At 48.4% G+C, this 25,502-nt stretch overlaps 9 protein-coding genes across 9 annotated transcripts; 6 read left to right on the top strand and 3 right to left on the bottom strand.

Moving 5' to 3' along the window:
• Window positions 1-25: 25 nt before the first annotated feature.
• On the top strand, window positions 26-3,510 carry FIESC28_01005 (uncharacterized protein; the record flags this gene model as incomplete). Its single annotated transcript, XM_031155156.1, has 6 exons — window positions 26-201; window positions 344-348; window positions 505-826; window positions 1,542-1,633; window positions 1,683-2,596; window positions 2,647-3,510. 6 exons carry the CDS (start codon window positions 26-28, stop codon window positions 3,508-3,510), a joined length of 2,373 nt encoding a protein of 790 aa, XP_031020813.1.
• A 459-nt stretch (window positions 3,511-3,969) lies between these two features.
• Window positions 3,970-4,323, top strand: FIESC28_01004 (uncharacterized protein; the record flags this gene model as incomplete). Its single annotated transcript, XM_031155155.1, has 1 exon — window positions 3,970-4,323. One exon carries the CDS (start codon window positions 3,970-3,972, stop codon window positions 4,321-4,323), a length of 354 nt encoding a protein of 117 aa, XP_031020812.1.
• Window positions 4,324-5,230: 907 nt separating this feature from the next.
• Window positions 5,231-6,476, top strand: FIESC28_01003 (uncharacterized protein; the record flags this gene model as incomplete). Its single annotated transcript, XM_031155154.1, has 2 exons — window positions 5,231-5,707; window positions 5,754-6,476. The coding sequence occupies 2 exons, from the start codon at window positions 5,231-5,233 to the stop codon at window positions 6,474-6,476; spliced, it is 1,200 nt and encodes a 399-aa protein (XP_031020811.1).
• A 2,107-nt stretch (window positions 6,477-8,583) lies between these two features.
• Window positions 8,584-9,846, bottom strand: FIESC28_01002 (uncharacterized protein; the record flags this gene model as incomplete). Its single annotated transcript, XM_031155153.1, has 1 exon — window positions 8,584-9,846. The coding sequence occupies one exon, from the start codon at window positions 9,844-9,846 to the stop codon at window positions 8,584-8,586; it is 1,263 nt and encodes a 420-aa protein (XP_031020810.1).
• Window positions 9,847-10,699: 853 nt separating this feature from the next.
• FIESC28_01001 (uncharacterized protein) lies at window positions 10,700-12,649 on the bottom strand (the record flags this gene model as incomplete). The annotated part of the gene is made up of 1 exon (XM_031155152.1): window positions 10,700-12,649. The coding sequence occupies one exon, from the start codon at window positions 12,647-12,649 to the stop codon at window positions 10,700-10,702; it is 1,950 nt and encodes a 649-aa protein (XP_031020809.1).
• Window positions 12,650-13,667: 1,018 nt separating this feature from the next.
• Window positions 13,668-14,849, top strand: FIESC28_01000 (uncharacterized protein; the record flags this gene model as incomplete). The annotated part of the gene is made up of 1 exon (XM_031155151.1): window positions 13,668-14,849. One exon carries the CDS (start codon window positions 13,668-13,670, stop codon window positions 14,847-14,849), a length of 1,182 nt encoding a protein of 393 aa, XP_031020808.1.
• Window positions 14,850-17,434: 2,585 nt separating this feature from the next.
• FIESC28_00999 (uncharacterized protein) lies at window positions 17,435-18,491 on the bottom strand (the record flags this gene model as incomplete). Its single annotated transcript, XM_031155150.1, has 4 exons — window positions 17,435-17,824; window positions 17,875-18,028; window positions 18,087-18,413; window positions 18,478-18,491. The coding sequence occupies 4 exons, from the start codon at window positions 18,489-18,491 to the stop codon at window positions 17,435-17,437; spliced, it is 885 nt and encodes a 294-aa protein (XP_031020807.1).
• Window positions 18,492-19,736: 1,245 nt separating this feature from the next.
• FIESC28_00998 (uncharacterized protein) lies at window positions 19,737-20,926 on the top strand (the record flags this gene model as incomplete). The annotated part of the gene is made up of 2 exons (XM_031155149.1): window positions 19,737-20,453; window positions 20,510-20,926. The coding sequence occupies 2 exons, from the start codon at window positions 19,737-19,739 to the stop codon at window positions 20,924-20,926; spliced, it is 1,134 nt and encodes a 377-aa protein (XP_031020806.1).
• Window positions 20,927-23,538: 2,612 nt separating this feature from the next.
• Window positions 23,539-25,009, top strand: FIESC28_00997 (uncharacterized protein; the record flags this gene model as incomplete). The annotated part of the gene is made up of 8 exons (XM_031155148.1): window positions 23,539-23,734; window positions 23,782-23,829; window positions 23,883-24,088; window positions 24,137-24,174; window positions 24,222-24,241; window positions 24,291-24,345; window positions 24,395-24,460; window positions 24,514-25,009. 8 exons carry the CDS (start codon window positions 23,539-23,541, stop codon window positions 25,007-25,009), a joined length of 1,125 nt encoding a protein of 374 aa, XP_031020805.1.
• Window positions 25,010-25,502: the final 493 nt, after the last annotated feature.

The following is a 25,502-nucleotide window of genomic DNA, read 5'->3' as shown; positions in this document are numbered from 1 at the left end:
CCAATCAATGCGGTCGACTGTAGAAATGGGTGGCATTGTCAGGGGACTGTTCAGTGCGTTTACGGTGCTTACGAAAAGATTCGAGACCGTGTGCAGTGTCCGACGCGATTCGGGAATGCTCAGCCAGCATGTCCTCGGCTGTTTCGGCAATGTCTTCTTTGCCGCAGAAGGAAATGATGCTATCTATTACAGTTTAGGCTAGTGAGTTCCATATGTCTTTCATACAACTGGTCTATATAAGATCGGTGGCGCAGATGGAATGCTAGATCTCGATTGGGGATATGAGCTCTCAGCCACAAGTCTAAACTACAAACAGAACATTAGAACAATCTAATTATTCTAGCTTAGGTTTACTGTGTGTTACCCTACCTTATTTATTCAAATCATAAGGGGAGAAATCTGGCATGTAATAATTGATATGTTATCATCCTCATCTGGAAGACGAGAAGACTGCACAACGCAGTTTCAATCTCCAGGTTCTACTATCACTCTCATGCTGTATAGTTCCGGTGGATTACGAAAGATCATCACATGAACCATCGAATGGGGTCAACGTGCAAGATGAGCAGATTGACGAGAACAAGGAGATGGCTGTTGACTCTGGTGGCGAGGAAGACGAAGGCAATGTTGCTATGAACGAGCAGGGTGATAATGATGAGTGGGAGGATGAAAAGGAAGACGACGATGAGGATGAAGAGGGTTGGGATCACTGTTACGCAGCCTTCAAGCCAAAGATCCAAACTCTGTCTAATGTCAGGGATTCTCATCGAACCCGGACGATAGAAAACAACCAGGACCCCAACATGTTTACAGTTATCGACGGCGAGTATGAAAACCAAGGGACATTTTTAATGAGAGTTTCTCCAGAGGAAGACTCTTTTCGTTGCAAGGGCGATGTTGCAGGAGAGATCTTGAGATGGATTTTCATTAGCTTTATGTCCTAGGATAAAGCAAAGGCGTTTGTTGCAAGACTAAACTAGATCATTCATTTCAAATACAAATAAGATGCAGTAGTAATCTCATCACTCTCCTATGGTGTCGATACTCATTTGTTGGAGATCGAGGGCCAAAGACGAGTCGGGTTTGCAGGACGAATTCATTGGATTGGATTTAAAGATTTAAAGCTGGGTGGACCCTTTGTAGTCTGTGCTCTTTTTCTCCGCTTGTCATTAGTTAACTTAGGTCAGACTAACCCCTATTTGGAGATGGTCTCCTAACGATCGATGCGCGTTGACGGAGTCGGATTAATTATCTAGCGTTCTGGTTCGGTGCAGTACTTACTGTAGGTTAATTTCCAACCGTTTCCATCACCTACTGATTAAACCACGTATAAGCGAAACGAACACCATTAGATAACAATGCCGCCTCGAAAAGCATCACGTGCTATGACTTTCACTGGGTATGGATCCTGACACCTTTATGATTTTTATTGTATTGATCATTGACTCCCATAGCTGTTGGACATGCAAAAGCCGAAAAGTTAAATGTGATGAACGCCCGATAGGGTGCAAAAACTGCGAAAAGCGTGGCGTAAACTGCAGCGGCTACGACAACAGACTGCAATGGGTGACCCATTCGTTAGAAGAGACCCAATTTAGTTCTGTCATACAAGGTCGTATGAGTATGAAGCTAGGTAAGTGTAACACTCTCTGAAATTTAACAATCTATTAATTGTGTTACAGACCAGAACTTACCTGCCTATAAGCCCGAGACTGTGGACATGCTTTTGTTGCATGTTGACCAAGATGCCGAGCTTGGGGTATCAGGGCATCATGGTCTGTTCTCGGTATTCTCAGTAGCCCCGACTGAGACAGCCCCCGTGGATACAGTGGTCGCGCCACATGAGTCTTTGTCGCAGGCTGCTATGGCGCCAGGATATCATTCATCTGAGGTTAGCGAGTGCCAGCAGCCCTCAACTCATGAGCCTTCTGATGAGATACTACTACCAATCGGCCTGGAGTCAATACCAGATCTTACCCTCTGGTGGCCAGCGAGCCCCGTGACTTCTTCATGTTCCTTGGTCTCCACAGTAAGGAATTCGCCAAATGATTCAAGTACAATTTGCACACTTGTATCAAGTGAAGATCAAGACAGAAAAACCGGATCAATGGCAGAGGAAAGTGCTTTAGGTGTTGGTGATCAAGCTCGTCCAGTGCTAGAAGTATCACTAGGTTCAACCGATACCGACTATAGTATGGTGCAGGGAGTCCATACAACCCTCTTTGGAGATGCTCAAGTCGACTACTTGGTGAGACATTATAACATCCACGTGGCAGGTGTGCTCGTTCCGATAAGTCACCCCGAGAACCCATTTCGGACCCTCTACCTATCCACAGCGATCGAGGGCATGTTGCAAGAAAATTTACAGATGGAGAAATCAAGACGGCTGGCTTATACGGCACTCTCTCAGTCTCTGTTGGCATCGGCGGCATTTCATCGCTGGAAATGCGACCCACGACTTATGGAATATCGAGACTTCGGAGCGAAATACAGATACCGAGCCATTCAATCTTTACGAGATACGATTGAGGAAGCGCCACTTACAGCAAATTACCAGACCTTGATGATGGCGATCCTGTCTCTCGTGACAATAAGCGTCCGTTATTTGCCAATTGATCATTTGCCAATAGCACTGACATGTCATAGGTCTTAACAGGAGAGGGTGACGACTTTCTTATGCATATACAAGCGGCAGCTCAGCTTCGTAGCTTGCGGAATCGATGGAACTTAATGAGCCGTCCATCCAGACAGCTCAATGAACTAGGTGCTTTCTTGTCACTAATGTCACGGACCATGTTCTTCCAACCATCCCCAATCTCTTGGGGTACTATCGGCGACAACACCCATGCCGCAGAGACCATGATTTTACAGTCGAGCCAATGTTACGAGTATGTTTACGGAATCACGCTAGCGATAGCCACGGCTATCAACGAGACTTGCCACCTGGCTGAGCATCTCATTCGCTTCAAGCAAAACAAGGAAAGTCTACCCGACGACTTTTTAGAAACGTGTGAAGAACTTGGAAACAAACTCCAATCATGGCGATTCAAATCAGAGAATATCACATCCTTTTCTGACAGTGGTGACTTCAGGATGGCGGTGTTCACTCAACATGCAAAGGCGTGGCATGCTGCCGCACTCATCTACTACTGCACTCGCATACAGCGTGTCCAGCGAGCGGACCTCATCCCAGAAGTCGACCACGTCGCTGAATATGTCCAAGCAGCTGAAGAGTTTAAATCAAGATCTGAAACCGTCGGGCAAGGAGAGTCCATGGCACCAATCACTTGGCCTGCGTTTGTTGCGTCCTGTAATGCTACGAGCGATAGGCGCGACGTGTGGAAAAAGTGTTGGGGGCGGATGCTCTGCTATAAATTGGAGAATGTCAGCAAGCAGTGGGAAATCGTCCAACAAATTTGGCAGATACTTGATGTTGCAGAGAGACAAGGGAATCATCTGAGTTGGACAGAAGCATACGACATCGTCGGCATCAATATCCTACCTGTTTGATGCTGGGGAATCTGCCATATCTTAATACATTCGATATCCCAAGCACATGTTTAAAATAAACTGCACCATCAGCAATCTCCCTGCGTCTTCAATAAGTTTCTGAAATACACAATCAGGAATTTCCTTGGATCAGCATCATTCTTGTGCGAGGATCGGAGCTGACCGGCTCGACCCGGCTCCGCATTTCGGAGTCCCCTACCTCAAGTTCCTCCACTTCTGAACTCTAGCAACTTGGCTCAATCGCCCTGCATCGATAAACGACATAACATATGATTAGATATGAAACAAATTACTAAAAAACAACGTAATATACCGATGTATTATTCAGGAGCTGGTTGTTAGCTAACTGTTGAATACATAGAATATTAATACTAACAATGAATCAGTTTCCCAGTACGTTACTGTTCCAATTTTTCACTCTTCAGCTTTACCCTACTCCGATATAATTCCTCTTACACTATGTCGTACCGCGAACCAGTCCACACCACTGCCGCCTGTGCGCCTCTCCCTCAGTTCTCGCAAGCCGTCAAATACAATGGCACGGTTTACTGCAGTGGCGCCATTGGCATCGACCCTGCAACAGATAATCTCATTCCTGGTACCGTTACGGACCGCGCACGCGTTGCACTCCAAAACCTCAAAGATGTTCTCGAGGCGGCTGGTAGTAGTCTAGACCGAGTTGTGAAAGCCAACGTCTTCCTTGCCGATATGAAGGATTTTGTGGCTTTCAATGTCGCATGGGATGAATTCTTCCCTATTGACCCCAAGCCTGTAGATTTTACAACATGCCTCTTGAGTCAGGTAAATAACTAACATTGAAGGACTTGAGTGTCGTACTTGTGTTGCTGTTCATCAATTGCTTTTGGATACTGATGTGGAAATCGAGATGACAGCAAGTTATTGAAGGGTTCGGAGAGTAAAATTACATTGTGCATCTCCAGAAAACGTTATTGAAGAATAAGGATGCATTAGAGTCTCAACAATATTATTACTTTCTGGGGCCACCAGTCGCAGCTGGTACTTTCAAGGAAATACAAGAAAACACATCAGAAGCTGGTCCGCCTATTCTTTGCAGGATTGAACTGATTAGTTGATTGAAACATTTCCGATGGAGTTGAGTAAGACTATTAGACATCCAATAACTAGAGCCATGTGACCGAGGTGTTGTGAAGATCAATGGATCAATTCAATCCAGGTTCCGTCATGTGTATTAACTTCTCTTTTGGGCTTCTCATGAAGATATTCCCCATTAAGACTTAGCCTATCAAGCTCATTTATTCGTGCTTCCTTAGCTTCGGTTGACTTTCTGGTCAGCATGGCCTGGCTGCCTGGCCTGGCAGGAGACTCCGAAGACAAGAATCCACAGACATTCTGACTTGTACAGTAGTGGTTTGGAGGGTGGGTCGGGGACACACTTGCGTGAATAACTGTTCTAGCCGGGAGGGGCAAAGGTTGGTGGGCCCGTCATGATAATGACGCAAGGCAACAAACTCCGAGATGGGTTTGGAGAAGACTGGGGGCCGCAAGACTGTACCGTCCGATATTGAAATCCAGCCAACGACACAGTAAGCGTCCGCCAACTACAATGTGACTTCTTCTAAGCTGCCCTCCACAACGCATGTTATCTACGTATCTATTTAAACAACACATCATCAATTTGCAATTACTGTTCGACATCTGACTTTTATCTGATTGATCTTCTTGTAAATCTTCAACAACAATGGTCCGTATTACCCCCTTCGCTGTGGAGCAATGGATGGATGAGTATGAAACGACACCCGGCGTACTCAATGTTGCCGAGACATGCGCTGCATCTGTATCTATCGACGATTTGGTCAACATGGCCAAAGGCCCTGTCAAGAATCCAATCGACACAAGCATCAAGCTCACATACGGCTGCATCCCTGGGTCTCGGATTCTAAGAGAGCGAGTCGCTGCTCACTGCAGCACTGGAGAGGTACAACTGAGACCTGAGGATGTTATAATCACTCAAGGCGCTATTGCAGCCAACTTCATCTCTCTGTATACTTTGGTCGGTCCTGGTGACCATGTTATCTGTGTCTACCCGACATACCAACAACTCTATGACACGCCTCGCAGTCTTGGTGCTGAGGTTACTCTATGGCATTTGAAGGAAGAGAACCAGTTCGTCCCTGATGTCAATGAACTGCCTAGTCTGATCAAGAAGAACACCAAGGTGTGAGATACAGACTCTCAATCTGACCAGAAGCTAACGTCTGTAGATGATTATTATTAACAATCCGAACAACCCGACTGGCGCCCCAATTCCCAACAGCGTTATCGACAGCATCGCGAGGATAGCCGCTGACCATGATCTGATCCTCTTCTCGGATGAGGTGTACCGTCCACTCTTTCATGGAGGTACCTCAGGCGACATCGAGGTGCCCAAACCAGTGTCGACTATTCAACACCAGAAGACAGTCACAACAGGCTCTGTGTCAAAGGGTTATGCACTAGCCGGCATCTGCATTGGGTGGATCGCCTCCAGAGACCAGTCCATCATTTCGGCTATAATGCAAGCTCGCGATTACACGACCATCAGTGTTTCCCAAATCGATGATCAAATCGCCAGTTTTGCACTCTCTCCTGCAGTACGACCTGCACTGGTGGACCGGAATATCACACTTGCCAGGACGAATGCAAAGATACTCGAGGACTTTATGAAGCAGTATGAGTCGGTATGCTCTTGGGTGCAGCCCAAGGCCGGAACGACAGCCTTCATCCGATTCAACGGTAAAAACGGGCAACCTGTTGATGATACCAAATTTTGTTTGGAACTGCTGGAGAAGGCCAAGCTCCTCTTTGTTGCCGGCTCTCAATGTTTTGGAGGGAGCGAGGACTTTAAAGGATATATCCGAATGGGCTATGTCTGTGAAACGGATGTTTTGGTTCGTGGCTTAAAAGAGCTTGGTGTTTATCTTGACAAATTTGTAGTAAGCAAGTAAAGGATTGACTTGAGACGTATACTGTTGCGTTGAAGGCTGCCACCCAACCGCCCACACATTACAAGTTCTCGGTTTTATTTGATAGTAAACAATAGGTCATTAGGTCGGACAGACCTAACGACCTATTGGACATTTCCCTATAATTCTGTTGAAAGATCTATTTCATCTTGTTATTTTATTATTGATTGAAATCTTTGAGATGACAATGATACAAATGTATGTATATACCTGAGCTCAGATCTCTGCTATAATCTGGAGAGGCGTAACAATTGTCGATTTCCGTTTCCCAAATGTGAGACGTAGGAAGACATCATAAGTCCTAGATACCAGGCAAGAATGAAATGTCGGCAGAACTGTCTTTGTAGTCGCCAGAATAGAGAGAGGCAGCCTCATAGTTGAGCTATAGAATGGTGTAGATGTCTTGGCTTGCTGCGAAATGTTAACGTGCTCTGACCACCCCAACATTGAAGGTTGAACCTCAACTAGAAGTGTAACAGAAAATGGCTGCTTGATATTCGGCACTTCATGCAGGTCAGGAAACCCCGAGCATGGATTTGCCTGACACCATGTGTAAGATCGAATGCACAGAGACACAGCGTCGGGTTGTGGAGGTGGAATTGCATCTTCTGAAGGGTCAAAGGTAAGGCTGACGTCGATGAAAGATGGGGTAACGACCTTCCCATAGGGATGAAGGCGCAGAGCTTCGGGCTGCGTTGCTGTTACGTTGAGAGTCCCAGATGATCGTTTGAATGGGTGTTGGCGAAGGACCTGTGTCGTCTGGAGCGCATATCGTTGACTCGTCGAGGCGACATGTAGTGGGGGGCACTCTGTCGACTTTGTAATGAACTTGATCGTCTTTTCGACTGTCAAACCGCGCAAGGCACGGTAATCGAGTGGAGAGATTGATTCAATACATGCATTTATCGCGTATTCGATGGTAACCGTATCAGGGCTCATATCTCCATTATCCCATCCTCCAATTGTGGACGGAAGGCATGAGTGCTGCTCCCTTACATTTGTTGATGTGACCTTGTGCGTACAAGTAGTCGAGTCTAACTTAGCAGGGAAGGTGAAATGAAAGGGTGCGGTATAAACGTGTCCTTTGATCAATGTTTCTGACATTAACTCTACAATCCCTGGAGAACAGTAATCGACCTTCAGAAAGTGATGCACAGTAGTCGTTGTAATGCACTGACCAACTGTGCGGATCCTTGCAAGTCCGTCGAGAGAGATCCTGATAGAGCCGGCTTTAAAAGTACTGGATGCTGAGATGACGAGGCGGCCTCGAACGATGGAGCCGGGCGAATATATCTTAGAGTGATAATGATCATCGAGCTCTATTTTGAGTTGACAGGCTCGTCGCCAATTCTGAAGCTTGCATAAAGACTTGGAGATACCCAGCTCTCCCAATTTATGGTATCTCTCCATGGTTAAACTTTAGCTCAGCCTTGATGTCAAGTCAACAAAATGCAGTGTATTGCGGTATCAATGGGATTAATGTAAATTGATAGACAACCACCTTGTTTTATATAATTCTTGACATGGAAATGTTTGTTCAGAGTTACCTTCCTTGTCACCCTTGTTTTTGCCTTGCTCCACTAGTCCCATTTGGTACAGCGTTTAGGTGCGCGTGCCAATAGCTGCAGAAGCGAAAGACCCTTCCTTGAGTACATACAACTAGGTATAGCGTAGGAATTTAAGGTTCCCACTCGTTCCACTATAGTCAAGCCGTATAATGCTGGTACAGCTGTCAGGTCGGCGATAACCAGGGAATTGGGGTGATCGGGTGGGGAGATCTCCAGACGCATGGAAAGGTGAATGGGGACAACGCAGTAGAAAGACACGGTCAAGGCTGGCTTGAGTAATTTGTAGAACACTTTCAACACAGATCTTGATACCATAGACCCTAACAAAGGAGGATCTCTAGCTAGGACTAACGACCGCCGATCCGTCAATATGAGTATGGAGAAATTCGCATAATCCCTTCTGATAACAGTCACATGGTAGGATGAAGTGAAGTACAGTTGGTCAACAGCAGATGTACACATCGGAGAGTTAGTGGTATATATATCCCAAGGAGTGTTGATATTATTCATGCTGCTCGATATCATGAATAGCTCGGGCTAGGGTCAGTAAACTGTAGGATTGAGTTAGGCCATTGCAGCCATTCTGCCCAATGACTCCCGAGATGGGACGTAATGGACTGTATCAGATACTGTCCTCCATCGCCAATTATCCATGTAGATCGATTCCAATGCAGCAGGACTGCAAAGAATGCAAGGATCACCAGTGCTTCTGGCTGTCGTTGCTTCAGCAAATACAGGTATTCATCATCAACATCAAGACAGAATGCTATCGCAGCATCCAATCGCTGTCCGTTCTGCTGTTTCAGTGCTGAATGGAGGGAAAATGACCGCTGCAGCGCGGATACGGCGTTGCAATATTTGGTAGCTGATGATAAGGAGACATTCAAATCGATCATTCTATCGAGCATAGCGGTCGCTTGTATTCCATTCTCAATCGTGGGGAATGCACCTTTAATTTGTTGGAGGTTATGCCCAAGTCCTGATTGCTCGACTGTGCTCCACGACTGTTTAGTAACAGCGTGAACATCACGATGCAGGGACAGATAGGTGATAAAGCGGTCAAGAACGGCGCTGAAACTCTCTCTGGGACCTTGGAGACTATCGCAGAGGACATGAACTCCAACAAAAGAGGAGAAGAGGAACAGCGGTACACATGACTCCTCTGAGACCTCTTGCTTCTCCTCGTAGAACAAGGTCAGCGCTCTTGTTTGGAGATTGGTGGCGAGTTGATGATATGGTTGCAGAAGGGAGGGAGGCTTGCTCAAATGTAGAGCAGAGAGAGCGAGAAGCTGATTCATCAAGTAGGGGACTCTGAGTGCATGGTCCAATGCTTGGGAAACAACACTGTCATCGGAAGGATTGGTCGATGTGATGGCGTAACGATTTGTCACAAGGTGATGATAAAGGGCGAAGTGATTGAGATCGAATAGATCGCCCCTGCCTAGCGTATCGCTGAAAGGCGTTAAAGCGGAGCTGACAGAGCTACCAGGGCCAAAAGATGGGAATGCCGGGCCCGTTTGAAAAGAATAAGGCGAAAGACGGGAAGGCGACGGCGTGTGGACACTGGATGCTGCGTGGGAAGTCGACGGTTGATACCCATTGTTGATGTAGATACACATGGAAGCACGATCCGAAATCTTGCAGTTGGCGCAGATCGGTCGAGACTCGTCACACTTCATGTGGCGTTCCTTGCAGGCACGACAGCCATTTCGAGACTTGCGGTGCGTTCTGCGGGGTTTAGTAAGCCTATCACTGTCGACGGAAGGCTTTTTAGGGGGTGCCATGGTAAGAATATACGGTGCAGAATTGACTGATTGATAGCGTACAGTAGCGAGTGGGAAGTGCGGTTGTTCAAGGAAGCAAGTCTAGTGCCGGGGAAAGGGGAATACTCGTATTCTAGTCATTCTTTTGCACGTGATATAAGATAGGGTGAAAGGGAACACTGGATCGGCCAAGCCGCAACAGTTTCAACTAATTAGCGGTGCCACTGACGCGCGCTACCCCCATCTCGAGTCCGTATAGACCTGTTTTTCATTGGCTTTCGTCAATACTCGGAGAAGAAGCGTGTCAGGAAGGTCCATGATTGGGCCGTAACGCCGTGTCGATGTCTGCGCTGTCACTCGTCAGATTGCATGAGGTCACCCAGTGTTGCGTCGTCGCCTGAGAAGCGAGGTATGCGAACTTCCTGATATGGCGTGCTAGAGCATTTGTGGTTGTATCCGCAACGGTCACATTAAGAGATCTATCCTTGTCATTTACTTCGGACTGGCCTTTAAACAGCTAGTCTCTTCTCGCTTTACTTCACTACAACTACAAGCCAGTCTCCAGCAAACCAAGCAACTTTTCTATTTAAGTTTCTGCCACTTAAGAAAGTTAAACAAACAAGCTGCTTGGTGTGCTGGAAACTGGCTTGTAATTATAATGAACTAAGTAACTTTGCTACCGTTCTCAACTGGTGAGGTTTTAACATCAAGTTCTCCAGTATCGCCCTGCTGCAACACGTACTTGCAACTTAGGTAGCAGAACATCAGGATGATAGCTACATCTAATTACAACGAAACAGGCTGTTTATGATTCACGCAAACCCGTGATGAAAATTTCCCAGCAAAAGCTAGCTCCCATGTGCCAGCTGAGATTTTAGTATCCAGGAACGGTAGCGGTAGCAGTCACATAGACCGTGCGGAAGACAGTCTTGACTGCACACTTCTTTCCGCTCTGGTCCTTGGGAAGGTTGGTCGGACGGGGGCGACGAGTGCGGTTCTTGCGACTACTAGGCTTGGTAGTGGCAACATTGTCGGAAGCACTATCGTCGCAGTCCTCGCTGTCACCATCAGCGGGAGACTCAATCTCGCCACCCTTCGTGGTAGTAGGCACAGCGGGTTTGTTGACAACATAGGAGGGCTCCTCGGCAACAGCAGAAGAGACAGCCTTGGTGGGAGCGGAGAGAATATCGCTGACAGCAACAGGGACAGAGACAAAAGAGGGACGGGGAGCACTCTCAGGAAGAGCGACAGACTCCTCGGCAGACTCCTCAGTTGCCTTGGCGGTGGTCGGCTTAGCAGCAGCAACAGTAGAGCTGGCAGCAGAGGGCTTGGAAGCACCAGCAATGGCAGGCTTGGTAGCAGCCGGCTGAGCAACTCCAGTGGAGTCCTTGGAGGCTGAAGAACCAGAGCCGGAGCCACTACCGTTGGACATACAAGCGAAAGAGATCTTCTTCACGTCCGCAGCCTGAGCAGGACCATCCAGAGACCAAGCCATGTTGACGAAAGGCCAGCAGATACGACCATCAGACATGGTAACCATGTCACCAGCAACGTAGGTATCATCCGAAGTGATGGCTTGGCCAATCTTCTTGCCCTTGCTGTCAACTGCTTGGAACTTGGTACCGGCGAACTTGCCACTGCAGCCCATGGCCTCGTTCTCGCAGACAGGGTTGGAGATCTCCTCCCATGAGACAAGAGCAGTGGAAGCGTCGAAGGCAGCAGCGTGTGCATTGGAGCAATCGTTTGCACCGTCGGTGATCCAGTTGACCTGGCTGTCGCCATCCTTGGCACCGACTTCAGAGGTGGCCTGCTCACCAACAAGAGTCTTCTTGTCAGACATGACAGCGATAGCGACATTTCGGTTGGTGGTGCGCTGCTCAGAGTGAGTGTAGCCGTCACCCATCCACTCGTTGGCAGTAAGGTCGATAGCGCCACGTGAGACCCAGGAGAAGATGTAAGAATCGGAGCCAACAAAACGAGCCAGAGAGCTGTAGGAACCACCCATTCCGCCCATGGGCTCGTTGCTGGCACCGTTGATGACATGCTCGTTAGAGATCTTGACACCGTTGTTACTCATACCCTGGGTCTCAGTGTTCAACCAGATGGCTCCCTGATCCTCAGCGCAAATGGAGGCGAAGGGAGGTTCGTCGGCAGCCTCGAAGGCGATACCGGTGTTGTGGGAACAGCCCCAAGAGGAGGAAGCACCCTGAATCTCCTCAACCTTACCATCCGGGTTGATGTAGCGGATAGCATCACCAAAGTGACCAGAAGCAGAGCCGCTGTACGAAGTAACGACGATATAAGCGGCGTAGTATCTAGCCTTCTCAGAGAAGACAAGGTCACCGTTGATATCAGGAGAGGCAAGAGCATCAGCCGAGAAGCCGGAGCCACCCAGAAGTGTTCGGAAGGCTTGCTTGCCGTTGGTGTACTTGTAGATCACGGGAAGAGGATCCTTGGCCTCTCCAGAGACGACCTCGTTGGTAAGAAGGGCGAAACCGTCGTTGTGAGCAACGAGACCACCAGCTTCTTTACCATTCTTGATCGTGACAGGAGTACCAACGGCAGCGAAGGTCTTGGGATCGACGCCCTGAATATGTACGCCAGTACCGCTGGCATCGAGGTAGGCGAGGAACGCGTTCTTGCCATCTGGGGAGACGGCAAAGGGAGTTCGACGATGGTGGGGGAGACCAGTCCAGTAGGCCTCCTTAACGGGGTTAAAGGAGCTTCCCAGAGTGAGAGTGTCGACGTGATTCTCGAGCGACGAAGAGCTGAGCTGAGCAGCTGCCAGAGCCAGCCCAGCAGCAAAGGTTAGAAGTCGCGACATCGTGATGTTGGCTTTAAACGAGAGTATTGTCTTTAGAATAGTAATTGAAAGAATGTATGTAGTTGGCGCAGAAACGAGCGTAGAAAGCAAAAAGAACGAATGTAATTGGACTTGACTCCAGGTCAGTCTAACAAAACCAGCATCAAGTTGAAGGTATCTTTCCTTTGCGTTCTCGGGCGAGATCAATTCTTTTTGACAGAATGTTGATCTTTGAGCCCTTCTACCGCTCGCCGCTCGCCAGTCAATTACATAATGTCCCCGGTCTTCCGAGCAAAAAAGTACGCGGACAGAGACCGCGTATTGAAAGAATTTCAGTGCTCGGCGCAGCCTGAAACTGGTACTCATTTTAAAATCATACGGGAAATGGATCGCGTGCTTGAGGAAGCCGAGTGGGAGAAACGGGTCGTCGGATACATGATTCCTGCCTCGATGAAAGCAATAACACAGCGACGATGGAACTACTTATTATATCCATTTCAGTATATATGGGTCTCATTATTTAAGTTTGTCTCATTTTATAATTTTTGACTAACATCTTGACGTCCATCAGATAATGTGCTATAATAAAAAGTCTCCAAGATTGATAAAGAAGTCTATCCCACTTGGCTCCGCGCTTGGCGCTCGGGCTCTTCTGTCCCGAGGTGCCGTACCGCCGATCACCGGGATGTAGCCCGATGACACATGAAACAGGATGTTTGGTCTTCAAATTTAAGCCTCGTTCCCAGACCACTTAAATGTTTCTAGTGACTCCGCGCTCACAGTACAGCTGTCGTTTCCGGTGGGTTAATCCCGCCAATCAAGAACCCAGTAGCGGTCCCTTTCTAGACCCCGAGCTATTCCGTATCTTTCATGACTTTGCGATGGCGCCAAACGTACTTATAGGCTGCCAAGTGAATGGTGTTTTCTTAGTGCTTCAACTATCTACAAGTCTCTGGTAGACATTTCCATTCGTTATTTTGCGCGTCGCTACTTTCACTCGTTACCCACTTTCGTTAATTTCTTCGATTCGTTCGTCATCATGCGTTTCGCTTCCACCGTTAATCTTGCAACTGCCGTTGCCGCTACTGCAGCCCATTCCTTCGACTCAGCCCAGTCTGATCTCGACGGCTCGGTCTGGCAGTCCCTCTCGCCGCTCAATGCTCGGTCTTGGACCAGTGTTCCCCGTAACCGTCCCACAAAGCGACAATCAGGATGGAACCCTCCTTCGAACCTCGCCGGTGCTCTCAAAGAAGTTTGGGACCACGAAGTCGAAACCTACACTGACGTTCTGGGCTTCAAGAACTACGGCTGGGACCAGGTCATTGCTGGAAATGGCCAGCTTAATATCTGTGTCCGATGGGAGTCCAGTGCTTCTGTCACGGCTGAGCAGCGTACCAAGGTTGCTGCTGCTCTGCAGGACTCTTACACCAGTTGGATGAAGTGGGTTTCTGGCTGGGACAACTTCCCTTACGAGGACGTCAAGATCAATGTCGTCGGTTGGGCTGTCAAGGATAAGAGCCTCCTCCAAGGCTCTACCGACGGCATCGATATCTACACCGATACCGACGCTGAAGGCATTCCCCAATGCTCTGAGAAGTGTGGTCGCTTCTTTCACCAGGACGGCGACTATAGTCAGTGCCCCGGCGGTGCTGAGCGACACTACGATAACTCTCTCTGGCTCACCGACGGTATGCAGGGTGGTGCTGGTGGTGATTGGGGCCAGCGCATCGGTCGTGAATACTTCATGGAACTCCTTGGCTCCAAGAACATCCACATTTTGCAGCATGAGATCGGTCATACCTTTGCACTTGATGACTTCTATGACTGGACTCCCACTGGTCAGGACAAGTTCATCATGCTTGCTGGTTCTGCTGCTGAGGTCACCGACTTTGATGGTTGGATGCTTCGCAACTGGTGGTACGAGCTCTCCCGGGAGCGTGGCTGGCAATCCGGTGCGGATACTAAGGCTGTCACTGCTAAGCCCACCACTTCTGCTACTAAGCCCGCCGTCTCTGAGGCTGCTGCCGCCAAGCCTACTACCACTGTCAAGAAACCCGCTATTCAGACTAGCACCGCCGAGGCTAACCCAAAGGCTGAGTCTGGCGTCACTGCCGCTGCTTATGCTCAGTGTGGGGGCGGAGCTAGCTACACTGGCCCTACTAAGTGCGCTTCTGGCTTCAAGTGCACCAAGCACAACGACTGGTACTCGCAGTGCATCTAAAGCACGCGTTCAGATCTCTGGGGATCTTGAGTTCCTCGTAGATATGTTTCTCGCAACTGATAGTTGCGTTCCAAGTCGCTGTTGCGTCTCTAAATACCTAATTATCTACCCACTTGCATCTCATCCCGCCGTCTGCTATGAAAGCAGTTGGTCAACTTCATAATGGCACTGTAATTTCGTAATAATGCTAGGTGTTCTTGGCCTTACAGCTTCGGTGACATATGCATAGACTGGTGTGGTGCGCCTCATTAGACATTCCACTAGTCCGAAGCTCTGTGAATACTGCATTCGAGGGATGTTCCTCGGATCTCGGGGGGAATTGGGACTGGGGAGGCAGAACAACCCAGCCAATGTAAGCCCTGTATTTACTCAACTTGCACTACCTGGACTTCCAAGCCAGCCCCTTCAAACACGTCAAGCAGACACGGAATATGCCGTCGATGTCGTCTTACATCCTGAATTGGTAAGGTGGTTGGTGTGGCTTGGAGACCCCTTGCAAAGAGAAAGGGGTGAATGCCCAGACTTTGAGGACAGGTGAAAGGTGGAGCACGCAGCCTAAGAGATGAAATAATTTGATCATCGTATGAACTAGGATTGAGGCTACGCGTCCTAGGGCGCCCTAAGTCATGGAGAATGAGTTTTCTGTCGCCCACACCGGTAGACTGGGCGGATAACGGCGGCTGTCATTAGGTCGAGATTGTGGATTTCCTCGGAGCACCAAGTGGAGTTTTCATCTGATCTTATCAATCGACGGGGCCTTTTAGCTCTGGGGCATCCCATCCTGAAGTATCCTGTAGTATCCGCAGAGCTCCCAGATGACGTCGACTCTCAACGGTGATTTTTGAGTCCCATTTTTCTTAGGCTTGACCAATAGCTGCTGCCTGATTTTCTTGTCGCAGATCCAACACGGACACTACACTTTTCCAGCCTAGCGTCGGGTCTTTAGACTCGTAGGCGAAGTTGCGGTCCGCAGGCACCCTGGCAGCCCGAAGAATAAACAGGACACAGAAGCCTGGCGACAAGAAAACTTAGATATCCTTGGGCACTAAGGCCTAGGGTAGACTATCCTAATCTTTATGATCCTTAACTGAGTCTTGATCTTTTTTCGACCCACCTGACACTATGCTAGAAGGCGCAGCTCGGATGAGAGCAAGTGGAGTCCATCGACTACGAGTTCTGGAACGTCGGGAATTTGATGAGGTAGATGTTCCAGGTCATGGAGCGGCAAGACTAACCCACTTCCTGTTCAAGCAAGCATCTCCAAGCGAGGTGGAACCCGTCGATCAGGACTACGTATTTGTCGGGTAACGTTACAAAATGTATCGATGGGTTCCACCTGACACGTGGGTTTAGCGCGCTCATGACGCGTTGTGCGACTACTTCCCAAGCCGAGGACCTTACCCTACATCCAGAGCAACAGAAGACAGAATGAAGGCTTGGACTATCTCTCAGTATGTTCAACACATTATTCGTATACTTAGCATACGAATAAAATATTCCCTGGTTGATTGCTGAAACAAGCGATTCTCAGTCAGACGGGAAGCTTGTTGCATCATCGATAGTGTGTGTTGACGAGTGAACAATGAGAAGCAGTTCATTGTCACCACATCTATGGTCCCTGATGTGTTGAGCTTGCCAAAACGTGTCTAAAATACCAGTGGTAAAAAGCCAACAATTTTAATCATTCTGGTATTCAAACCTAAGACAAAGGACGTCAAATTTAACACAAAATCCATCAACCACGCTACAGGGTCAACCAAGCTGTAGACAGATATCTATCATATCATATCATATCTTATCTTATCAGAGTCTTATCTAATTACCAACCATTACCAAAAGGCGCCATGATCCGCATGCGGAAGAATAAGATGAAGCGAATCATAATACAGTAGTGCAAGGAAGCTTAGAACCAGATAGATTTGCAAATCTAAGCCACTTCTCCTTTTATGCACCTCAGTCGTTGCAGATCAAAGGTGAAACGGACCAGGCTGACGGGCGCTGATCCTGTCGGACCGACACCCGTGGTGGCTGCCAGCCACACAAAGGTCACCAGCCACGCAAAGGTCACCAGCCTCACCCGCATTCCAAAAAAGAGAATGTCGCGATCTCCTCATTTCCACATTAGAGGAACATTTTATGTTACAGTAAATACACACTGAAATACAAGAAGACACACCGGACCACAGAAAGAATGCAAAGTCCAAGAGGGAAGTATCTCGTTACCTCATGATAGGAGAGTACTCATGTTCGCTCGGACTGCTGTTGGGCGGGCGCTCGTCGAGAACAAGATCAATTATTCACTTCCTTTTCCTTTGTCGACATGGCTCATAAATTCCAAAAGAGTTCGATCTGAACGTACACAGTACGAGAAGACTTAAGAGTATGAAGTTTATAGGGACCTAGGCTGAGCATCATGAGCGTTGAGCCGACTTATATTGATGTGGCAAATTGGTGATAAAGTAGCAAGTTGAGGGAGAAAGAAGAGATGCGAGAATGTATGATACAAAAACCCCAACATCCGTGATCCTTCCTGTGATCGGGCTACTTGGACGTCCGGCTCGAGCCCAAAAACAAAGATTGGTTGGTCAGTGCCCGTTGTTCTCCAACCTCAAGAGAGCCTCCAACTCAGCGATCGTCTCCTCCTGATCCGCAACCCTCGCACTGAGCTCTGCGATGCTCCCTTCAAGACGCTCGCGGATATGCCTGATTCGGATGTCGTGTTCAATCCGGTTGATGTGACCGGCGTGAGTGGGAAACTCCTGCATGATGGTTTCCTCAGTCAATGCGAGGCTTGGTGCCTGGCTTGGTTCACGGATTGCCCTTGCAGCGAGAGGGAGTGAGTCCTGGGCTGTAGTAGGAACAGGGGGTGGTGCTATATCGGGTGTTACTTCTCGATCGTCGGGCAGTGGGAGATGGGGGTGGTGGATTGTTCGTGAGCTGCCGGGAGCCGGCAAGCCGGTTCTTGAACGGGACAACTTCGCCAAGGGTGTTAGGACGCATCTCCCTGATATCAGCGTTCTCGAACTTCAACTGGGCGCGCTTTGCCCAGTTTGTAAGATGGACATCCTTGAACGCCCATCGTGGGTTTGCGATAACGGGCACGATGTCGCGATGGCGCTTCCAGGACGGTGTCGGTGTCGGTCATCGAGGGATCGGAGTATTGGATCTGCTGGTATCTGCTTGTTGAAAGGTTAGTTGAGCGCTTTTGGCGTAAGACAGGAGGGGAGATATTCGTACCGTTCAATTTTGTCCATCACCCCCACGATGTTGGCCCAAGACATAGGGCGACCACGATCGGTGCCAACCTTGCCAGAAACATGGTTGGCAAGCTTCTGGGTGGTTGGAGCGGTGATAAGACGCTCCTTCCACCAAACCCATTCCGCATGCTCCTCGTCAGATAGGGCCGTTAGATGAAGGCGTTTCGGTAAAGCAGGATCCAGAGGAGATCGTTCGGGATGAAAGGTCGCTGGACATTGAGATCCTTGTATCTCCCCTCCAAATCCATCTCTGGGAGCACTCGTTGGGCAGACATTTGGGTCGAGTGATGAGGCGGGGTGCCCAGTGCTCCGGGTGTCGAAGTGAAGTAGTTCAACCAAGCGCGAGTAAACGGCGGGGTGCCCATCGGGACGGCGTGTCGCTCATGATTGTAGGTGTCTGACTCATGGTGACCTGGGCATTATCGCTGATGAGGTGTGAAGATGAAAGAATGAAGAGATCGAGAAGAGGAGAGAAAAGATTTTGCCTCTCTTCTCTAAACCTGTCTCCACTTTTACCTAAAGCAAAGGAGATCATAAAATTATAACCGAGTTACACTTGGCTGCCAGTGCAATGCAATTGCAACCGACAATACTGCCTAGCCTGGTATTTTTCGCTAAGGATGTTCAGAGATCAATGCCGGCAGAAGAAAAGCAGAAGATAAGAGAGAGATCAGAAACAAAAGGAGTTCTCAACGCTTGTCCGCATCTGAGCTGTACTCGAGAGTCATGGGGGAAGGCCCTGCTGGGGTGGCGCTGAAGGGTTGTGGCTCATTGCTTCGGTCACTCTTTTACTGTATACGCGTATTGGCTTAATTGTGCGAGGCTGTCTAGACCCTGAACCCTGCCATTACACGCATACTAGCTCGGGCAGTGCTACGCTAGGTGCTTCTCAGCGTAGGAAATCCGCGGCATATCAAATGTCCGCACTTGGGGCTTTCTTTAGTGCGCATCGGACTTAAGCGCCAACCCTTGTCATCTCCCGTTGTTACGTTACCTGACTGGATCAGCATCAGTCTACCGGTAATTCTTCAAGTCCGTTGGGAGGACTTTTCATCTGGGAAATGGCTGTTTGCACAAGTTTGTGACAGGTTCCAAGTGATGTCTTCTGTAAGGATATCATACATGCACATTGTGTCGCTACTATAAGCACCTAACTTCCACTCACTCGACTTTGGCACAAGCCAAAGCCTTACTGAAACCCTGTGATCGCCTTGACGAACCTGGTACTCGGCTGTCGGCACTTACCTAGCAGCATGGCTGTTTCAGATGAGCAACCGTGCCTCTGGAACTACTCCATTATCCATTGTATCGGAACGAGCTTGATTCGTGGAGGAATCAGAGATAAAAGCGAAATGAGAGAAGGACCAAGGTCTCGAATGTTCGACACTTGTATTCGAGATTGTTTGTCAACTCTCAACGGTAGAAATTTAGATTAGCTTTACGATAAGTTCATACCAGGTGCTTTCTTGCTTTATATAACTAGGACATATCTCAGTCCATGCTATAGCTGTATCACTCATTCATTCATTCTTTACTCACCTGTTTATTTTCCAATTTCTTCACAAGGGATCTGGTATTCTTTTCCTTCACCACATTCTTTTCACCACTATTTCCATTGTGAGTCTCCGTCATGCGTCTGCTCAACGCTTTTGTAGCCATCGCGGCAATCATCCCATCAGCTTTCGCTGCTCTACCTACCGTAGCTGAAGGATTCGCCTCCAGCACCACGGGTGGCAAAGGTGGCCAGGTCGTTCGTCCCAAGAACAACCAGGAACTTGCCAATTATCTGAAGGATAACACTGCTCGTATCATTTACTTGGAGCGAACCTTTGACTTCAAGGGCTCCGAAGGGTCTGCGACTGAGACCGGTTGCGCCCCTTGGGGTACAGGCGCCAACTGCCAGCTGTCTATCAACAAGAACGACTGGTGCACCAACTACAACCCAGGTGCTAAGAAAGTTACTGTCAAGTATGACAAGGCTGGTCTGAACCCTCTCATGGTTGGTTCAAACAAGAGCATCATCGGTGTCGGCTCTGAGGGTGTTATCAAAGGCAAGGGTCTTCGTCTCGCCAATGGCGTCAAGAATGTCATTATCCAAAACATCCACATCACCGACCTCAACCCATCTCTGGTCTGGGGTGGCGATGCCATTACTCTCGATGGAACGGATAACATCTGGATTGATCACTGCACTACCTCCCTCATTGGTCGTCAGCACATTGTTCTTGGTACTGGTGCCAGTGGTCGCGTTTCTATTACTAACAACAAGATTGATGGCCTCAGCAACTGGTCTGCCAGCTGCAACACCTATCATTACTGGGCTATCCTGTTCCTTGGAAAGAGCGATGTAAGTCTAACCTTCATATAAGCGACAAAATTGAATAACTTACTAACAACCCGCAGATGGTTACCTTCAAGGGCAACTACATGTACCACATCTCTGGTCGTGCTCCTAAAGTTTCAGGCAACACCCTTCTTCACGTCGTCAACAACTACTTCTACGACATCTTCGACCATGCTTTCGAGATTGAGGAGAACGGCCAAGTTCTCGCCGAAGGAAACATCTTCCAGAACGTCAAGAACCCTCTCAAGACTGGCACCAAGGGTCGTCTCTTCACTGTCCCTACCGTTGGCTCAGCTGGTGTCTGCAAAGCTGCCCTCGGCCGCGCTTGTGAGATCAACGCCTTTGGAAGCTCTGGTACTTTCCCTGGCGACGACACTGGCTTCCTCGGCAACTTCAAGGGCAAGACTATTGCTTCTGCTGCTGCAGCTTCAAGCGCTAAGAATGCCATGACCAAGGCGGGTTTCGGTGTTGCTTAAATGCCATACTAGTATGTAAATATCTGGTGTTGTTCTCTTCTTACTGGTGGTTGGATCATTATCTGTAAATACATTATAAGCACTGCAGCGCAGGCAGACTTGGTATTTAAATTAGTTGCAAAGAACTTCCGCTTGGATGTTTCATCTAAGTAGCGCCTTTCTAAATCGGTATCTCGCAGTGTTCACACCCTTTGATCGGAATTTCAACTTCGAGCCAGCACTTGATGCGATTGAAGCACAAGCAACAAGCAAACAGCCTCTCGAAGTAGAGAGTGTCATCTTTCGGGTGTAACCAGACTATCAAGACAACCAGAAAGGCTTCGCAATCAGAGCTCAAACATTGAACGTCAGTGACAATCTAACACGCTGGAAGCTGCATCTATCTTCATGCTACTAAGAAATCGGTTCCGGAATTCACAGTCCCGACAATCAATTCAAGTAAAGCCACAATTAGCACGCAGACCAAACCAGAGTCTAGGTCGGCCAGGGAAAGGTCATTCATCAGTGTCTGGTGATCCTGGGGGCCAGACACCGACCTTGGGGTTAGGTGCGACCTCACCCTTCGATGGGAGACTGTTGTCGTTGTTTGTTCAGGACGATGAGATATGACTGCGAGACCAACCAAGGTTACGAATCGAGCGACAGGCCAGATATCTGCACGGGCGGCCAGCGAGAATCGACCAACTGTGCATGTTCCAGTGATGATGGATCCTAGATATGTCGAAAGGAAGTGGCATCCTCGACTTTACTACGTCCGATGCCAATGAGAGCGCTTCCTGCATGGAAGGGGAAAAAGGGAAAGTAAGGGGATGGAGATCTTGCTGTAACATTGGAAAGGCTCCCGTCTGTGGTTATCAGGTTTGCCTCTGCTAAGAAACTGGTTCGTTAAGTGAGGTAATGGACTGGTTGGCATAAGCTGAATCTACAGTCGCTTGAAGTCAACTTCTGAATCTTTATAGCTGCATCAAACTTCAAGCATCTAGTTAGAGTAAACAGAGATTCGTTCTCTGCTTTTCCCTCTTTCACCGTGCCGCTCAGAACTCTCCTTTTACGTCCTGCATTACCCAGCTTAGCTCAAGGGTAATATGATGTGTGTACGTCTCTAACTTTCCGATGTGCTTGGTAGCTGTGAAGACAAGAGAGGTCGACTTGGTGGTCAAAAACGAGCGACTAGCTTCAGAAGCTAGTGTTGATTATAACATCCTGCAAAGAAACTAGCACTGTTGGGAGAATAACAGGAGGCAGTGGCTTTGACTCTTTCAATATCAGAGGCGGACGTGAAGGTTGCAAGGCTGCGGAAGACGAATAGATGATCTGTTCGGGTTCGATGTCAGATTGAGTCGGCTACCCTGGTTATCTCAGCTGGTGTAATGCCACGAACTCCAGCCAAGACATCTATCAAGGTTTTGACAAGAAACGCCTCAAGTCAAGGCCACTTCTGTCGAACACCGGCGAGAAATGGATGGTGTGATTATTTCCAGGTCTCAGAGACTCGACACGATCCAGCAGGAGCTCGCTGAGAAGAGTCTCCAATGTGGCGATGCGGACAAGATGAAGTCTGATAACCCTCATATTGATATGAATCACCGTCTCCACGTCACTTCTCTCTCTCGCAAAGGCTCTCCACAAGCTCACAACTAAGGAGCACGTCACATCACAGGCCTTAGCCAGCCAGAGCTGCCTATATCTGGGTACGCAAACTAACCTAGCCGGTCGAGACCGGATGTGCAGTGGCGAAAGCACTGGCTCAATTTGCTGGGTAGCCACTTAAAACTGAGACGATGGATACAAGCGCGATAAAGAGGCGGAGAAAGGGAGTTCTGACACCAGTGATGCTGACACCAGCAGACCAGTGACTTGCAATGAAATGTTTAGTGGGTGCAATCTATTAGAGTTCAGCCACACATAAAAGCGAAACGGGAAAGAATCAGGGACAGAGAGGCAACTGTGTTGGAAGCCATCGCGATGGCATTTCTAGTGACAGTGAGTAGGATTGGAGAAACGAAGCATCGTGATTATGCTGAATCAATTGTTTTCAATTGTCGGGACCGAAGTTGTATGGGAAGGATTGTAAATGACTTGTCGCATCGTGACAACCGCCTTTCTATTCATAATAAAAACGATAGGTCATTTGTATCAATCTTAATCGGTTCCGAAAAAGATCGATCAAGATCTCTGCTCCATAATCGATGGGACTGCATGGGCTTGGCGAGTCAGTGGGAGATGAGAACCGAAGGCAATCGGCTTACCGTGTAGAAGCTAGACAGTTTAGTCCAACGTGAATGGCTGGTAGCCAGTCGTTAAACCGAACCCGCGTTACACTACGATCTAATGAGATAAGCGCTGGAAAGTTCCGAGGCCACGGGTTGGGTAGAATATCGGCCTTGTCTACTCATGGACTAGTCCACACACCATTGAAAAGACTGAGTGCCATCTAGCATTAGGAGGCGACGATGGAACACGCTTGCGTTAGTGCATCTTCCTGAATCAAAAGTTCAGTAAGTGTTGCGCGGGATAAAGAGAGGTTGCCTCCTTTCGCTTTCTGTCCTGTTAGCCGCTGATCAATTTTCTCTTCTTCTTTTCTTTTCTTTGTGTAACCCCTTTTGACCATCATGCCGGTTTCCGAAGACCGGCCGTCATTCCTTATTGAGGCTTGGACTCTCTACGGCATTGGTACCTCCATCATCTTCGCCCGATTTGCAGTGCGTTTCAAGACAGTCGGATTTCGCGGATTACAGGGCGATGATTTCTTCTCCGCTCTGGTACTGCTCTTCTACACAGTAGATGCCTTTACCGTGCATATGATCTGTGAGTATATCAACAAATTCGGTGAGCCATACACTGAGTCGTTCTAGATTATTTAGGCACGAATATCGAAGGCGGAGTCGCAGCGCAGAACCACAGTACGTTGAACCGAGAGCGATATGACTATAAAAGACAATGCTGATATCTACAGCCTTGACCGCGGACGAGCTCGACCAATATATCAAGGGTTCCAAACTGCAACTTGCAGCCTGGTATGCCTACACGGCATTGATTTGGTGCCTCAAGGGTACAATGTTGTGCTTCTTTTCTCGCATGACGATCGGTACATGGCACAACGTGTTCGTCAAATCAGTCTCTATCATTTCTGCCGTCTCTTATGCCGCTGTCTTCCTTACAGTATGATTCTCAGCCACGACACAGTGGACTTTGCTAATGCAATATTAGATTACCTTTGGATGTTTTCCATATCAACATAACTGGCAGTAGGTTTGAATCTCGAGATATTACGTTCTTTGCTAATTTGCTATAGGGTTCTGCCACAGCCCCCATGTTCGTACAATAACTCTTCTATTTGACAGGTCACTGACACACAGAACAGCAAAATGTACCCTGAAGATGCAGAACTTCTTGGTCACTACTGTACTCAACGTCTTGTTAGTAATAACCACAATGCGTTTCATTTCTAGCCTCTAACCGTTGTAGGACTGACGCTCTAATTCTTTGTATTCCTCTGCCTCTTCTTTGGACACTCCAAGTTCCCTTGCGCAAGTGAGTATCAACACTTGATTGTCATTTATTTTCAATATTCTAATACGTTATAGGAAATTTGTCATCGGACTTCTTCTGTCCTCTGGCGCCTTCGTAATTGCAGCAGCCATCACTCGCGTCGTCCTCACCCTGTCCGCAAATCCTTCTGCTCTTACGATCAACTCATGGGGTGTACGCGAGACAATCGTCGGAATCCTCACTGTCAACATCCCGATCCTCCGACCACTATTCACAAAAGCTTTCTGGACGGGCCAGTCGTTAACTGAAATCAGTTCCTCGTATCGAGCAACAGGTCGATCCAGGGGTACTCGTGCCGACGCGACGACAGACTTGGGCCCCTACGAGCTTACACCAAGCATCAACGAGGGAGGCAAGCCGAGTGATAGGGGAAGCCAGGAATCCATCGTTCCAAAGCACGTGAAATTGGCTGATATTGTTGTCTCGAAGTCGTACAATGTCTCACACGACAATCGTACTGACAACGGGTCCTGGTACGGTGATCGCAACGGAGCGTCCAAAGCGTCTGTGCATGCCGACTCATCTGTATAAAAGTATTTCTCTGTATAATAGTATATACCTTAGACTAGGCGTGAGATAAATCGACGGCGCTAATGTGCTATACAGAATTCATCACCCACATCCCGTATCGCCTTGTCTCGCTTCTTGTCAAGTACAAAAGCTCAACGCAGCAGAAAACCCCCCGATAACTGACTTTTAAAGAACTTGAACAGATAGATAGACCCACGTTGAAGAGTACGAGCTACGAATCCATGCCACTGAGGCCAAAAGTAAATACTGAAATCTGGTTTAAGGAGAACAAGGCGACCAGTTAGTAGGCCCGGTTGATTGCTATTGGTCGCTTAGGTCCCCAAGAGGGGCCCCTCGATTTTGGTCCAGCGGTCAATACAACCCACACTGAGCCACAGGTGGAATGTACTAAGCCATGAGTGGAACGTGCACTCATGTCCTCTATCGCCAAGAGCGAACCGATGTTGACAGGTGCGAGACCAGCGCTAGTATTCACGGACAGCATCAGCATCCG

Source organism: Fusarium coffeatum (assembly GCF_003316985.1).
Source record: "Fusarium coffeatum strain FIESC_28 chromosome Unknown BRIP53273_contig_27, whole genome shotgun sequence".
NCBI classification, from domain to species: domain Eukaryota; kingdom Fungi; phylum Ascomycota; class Sordariomycetes; order Hypocreales; family Nectriaceae; genus Fusarium; species Fusarium coffeatum.
This window is presented reverse-complemented; position numbering and strand designations above follow the sequence as displayed.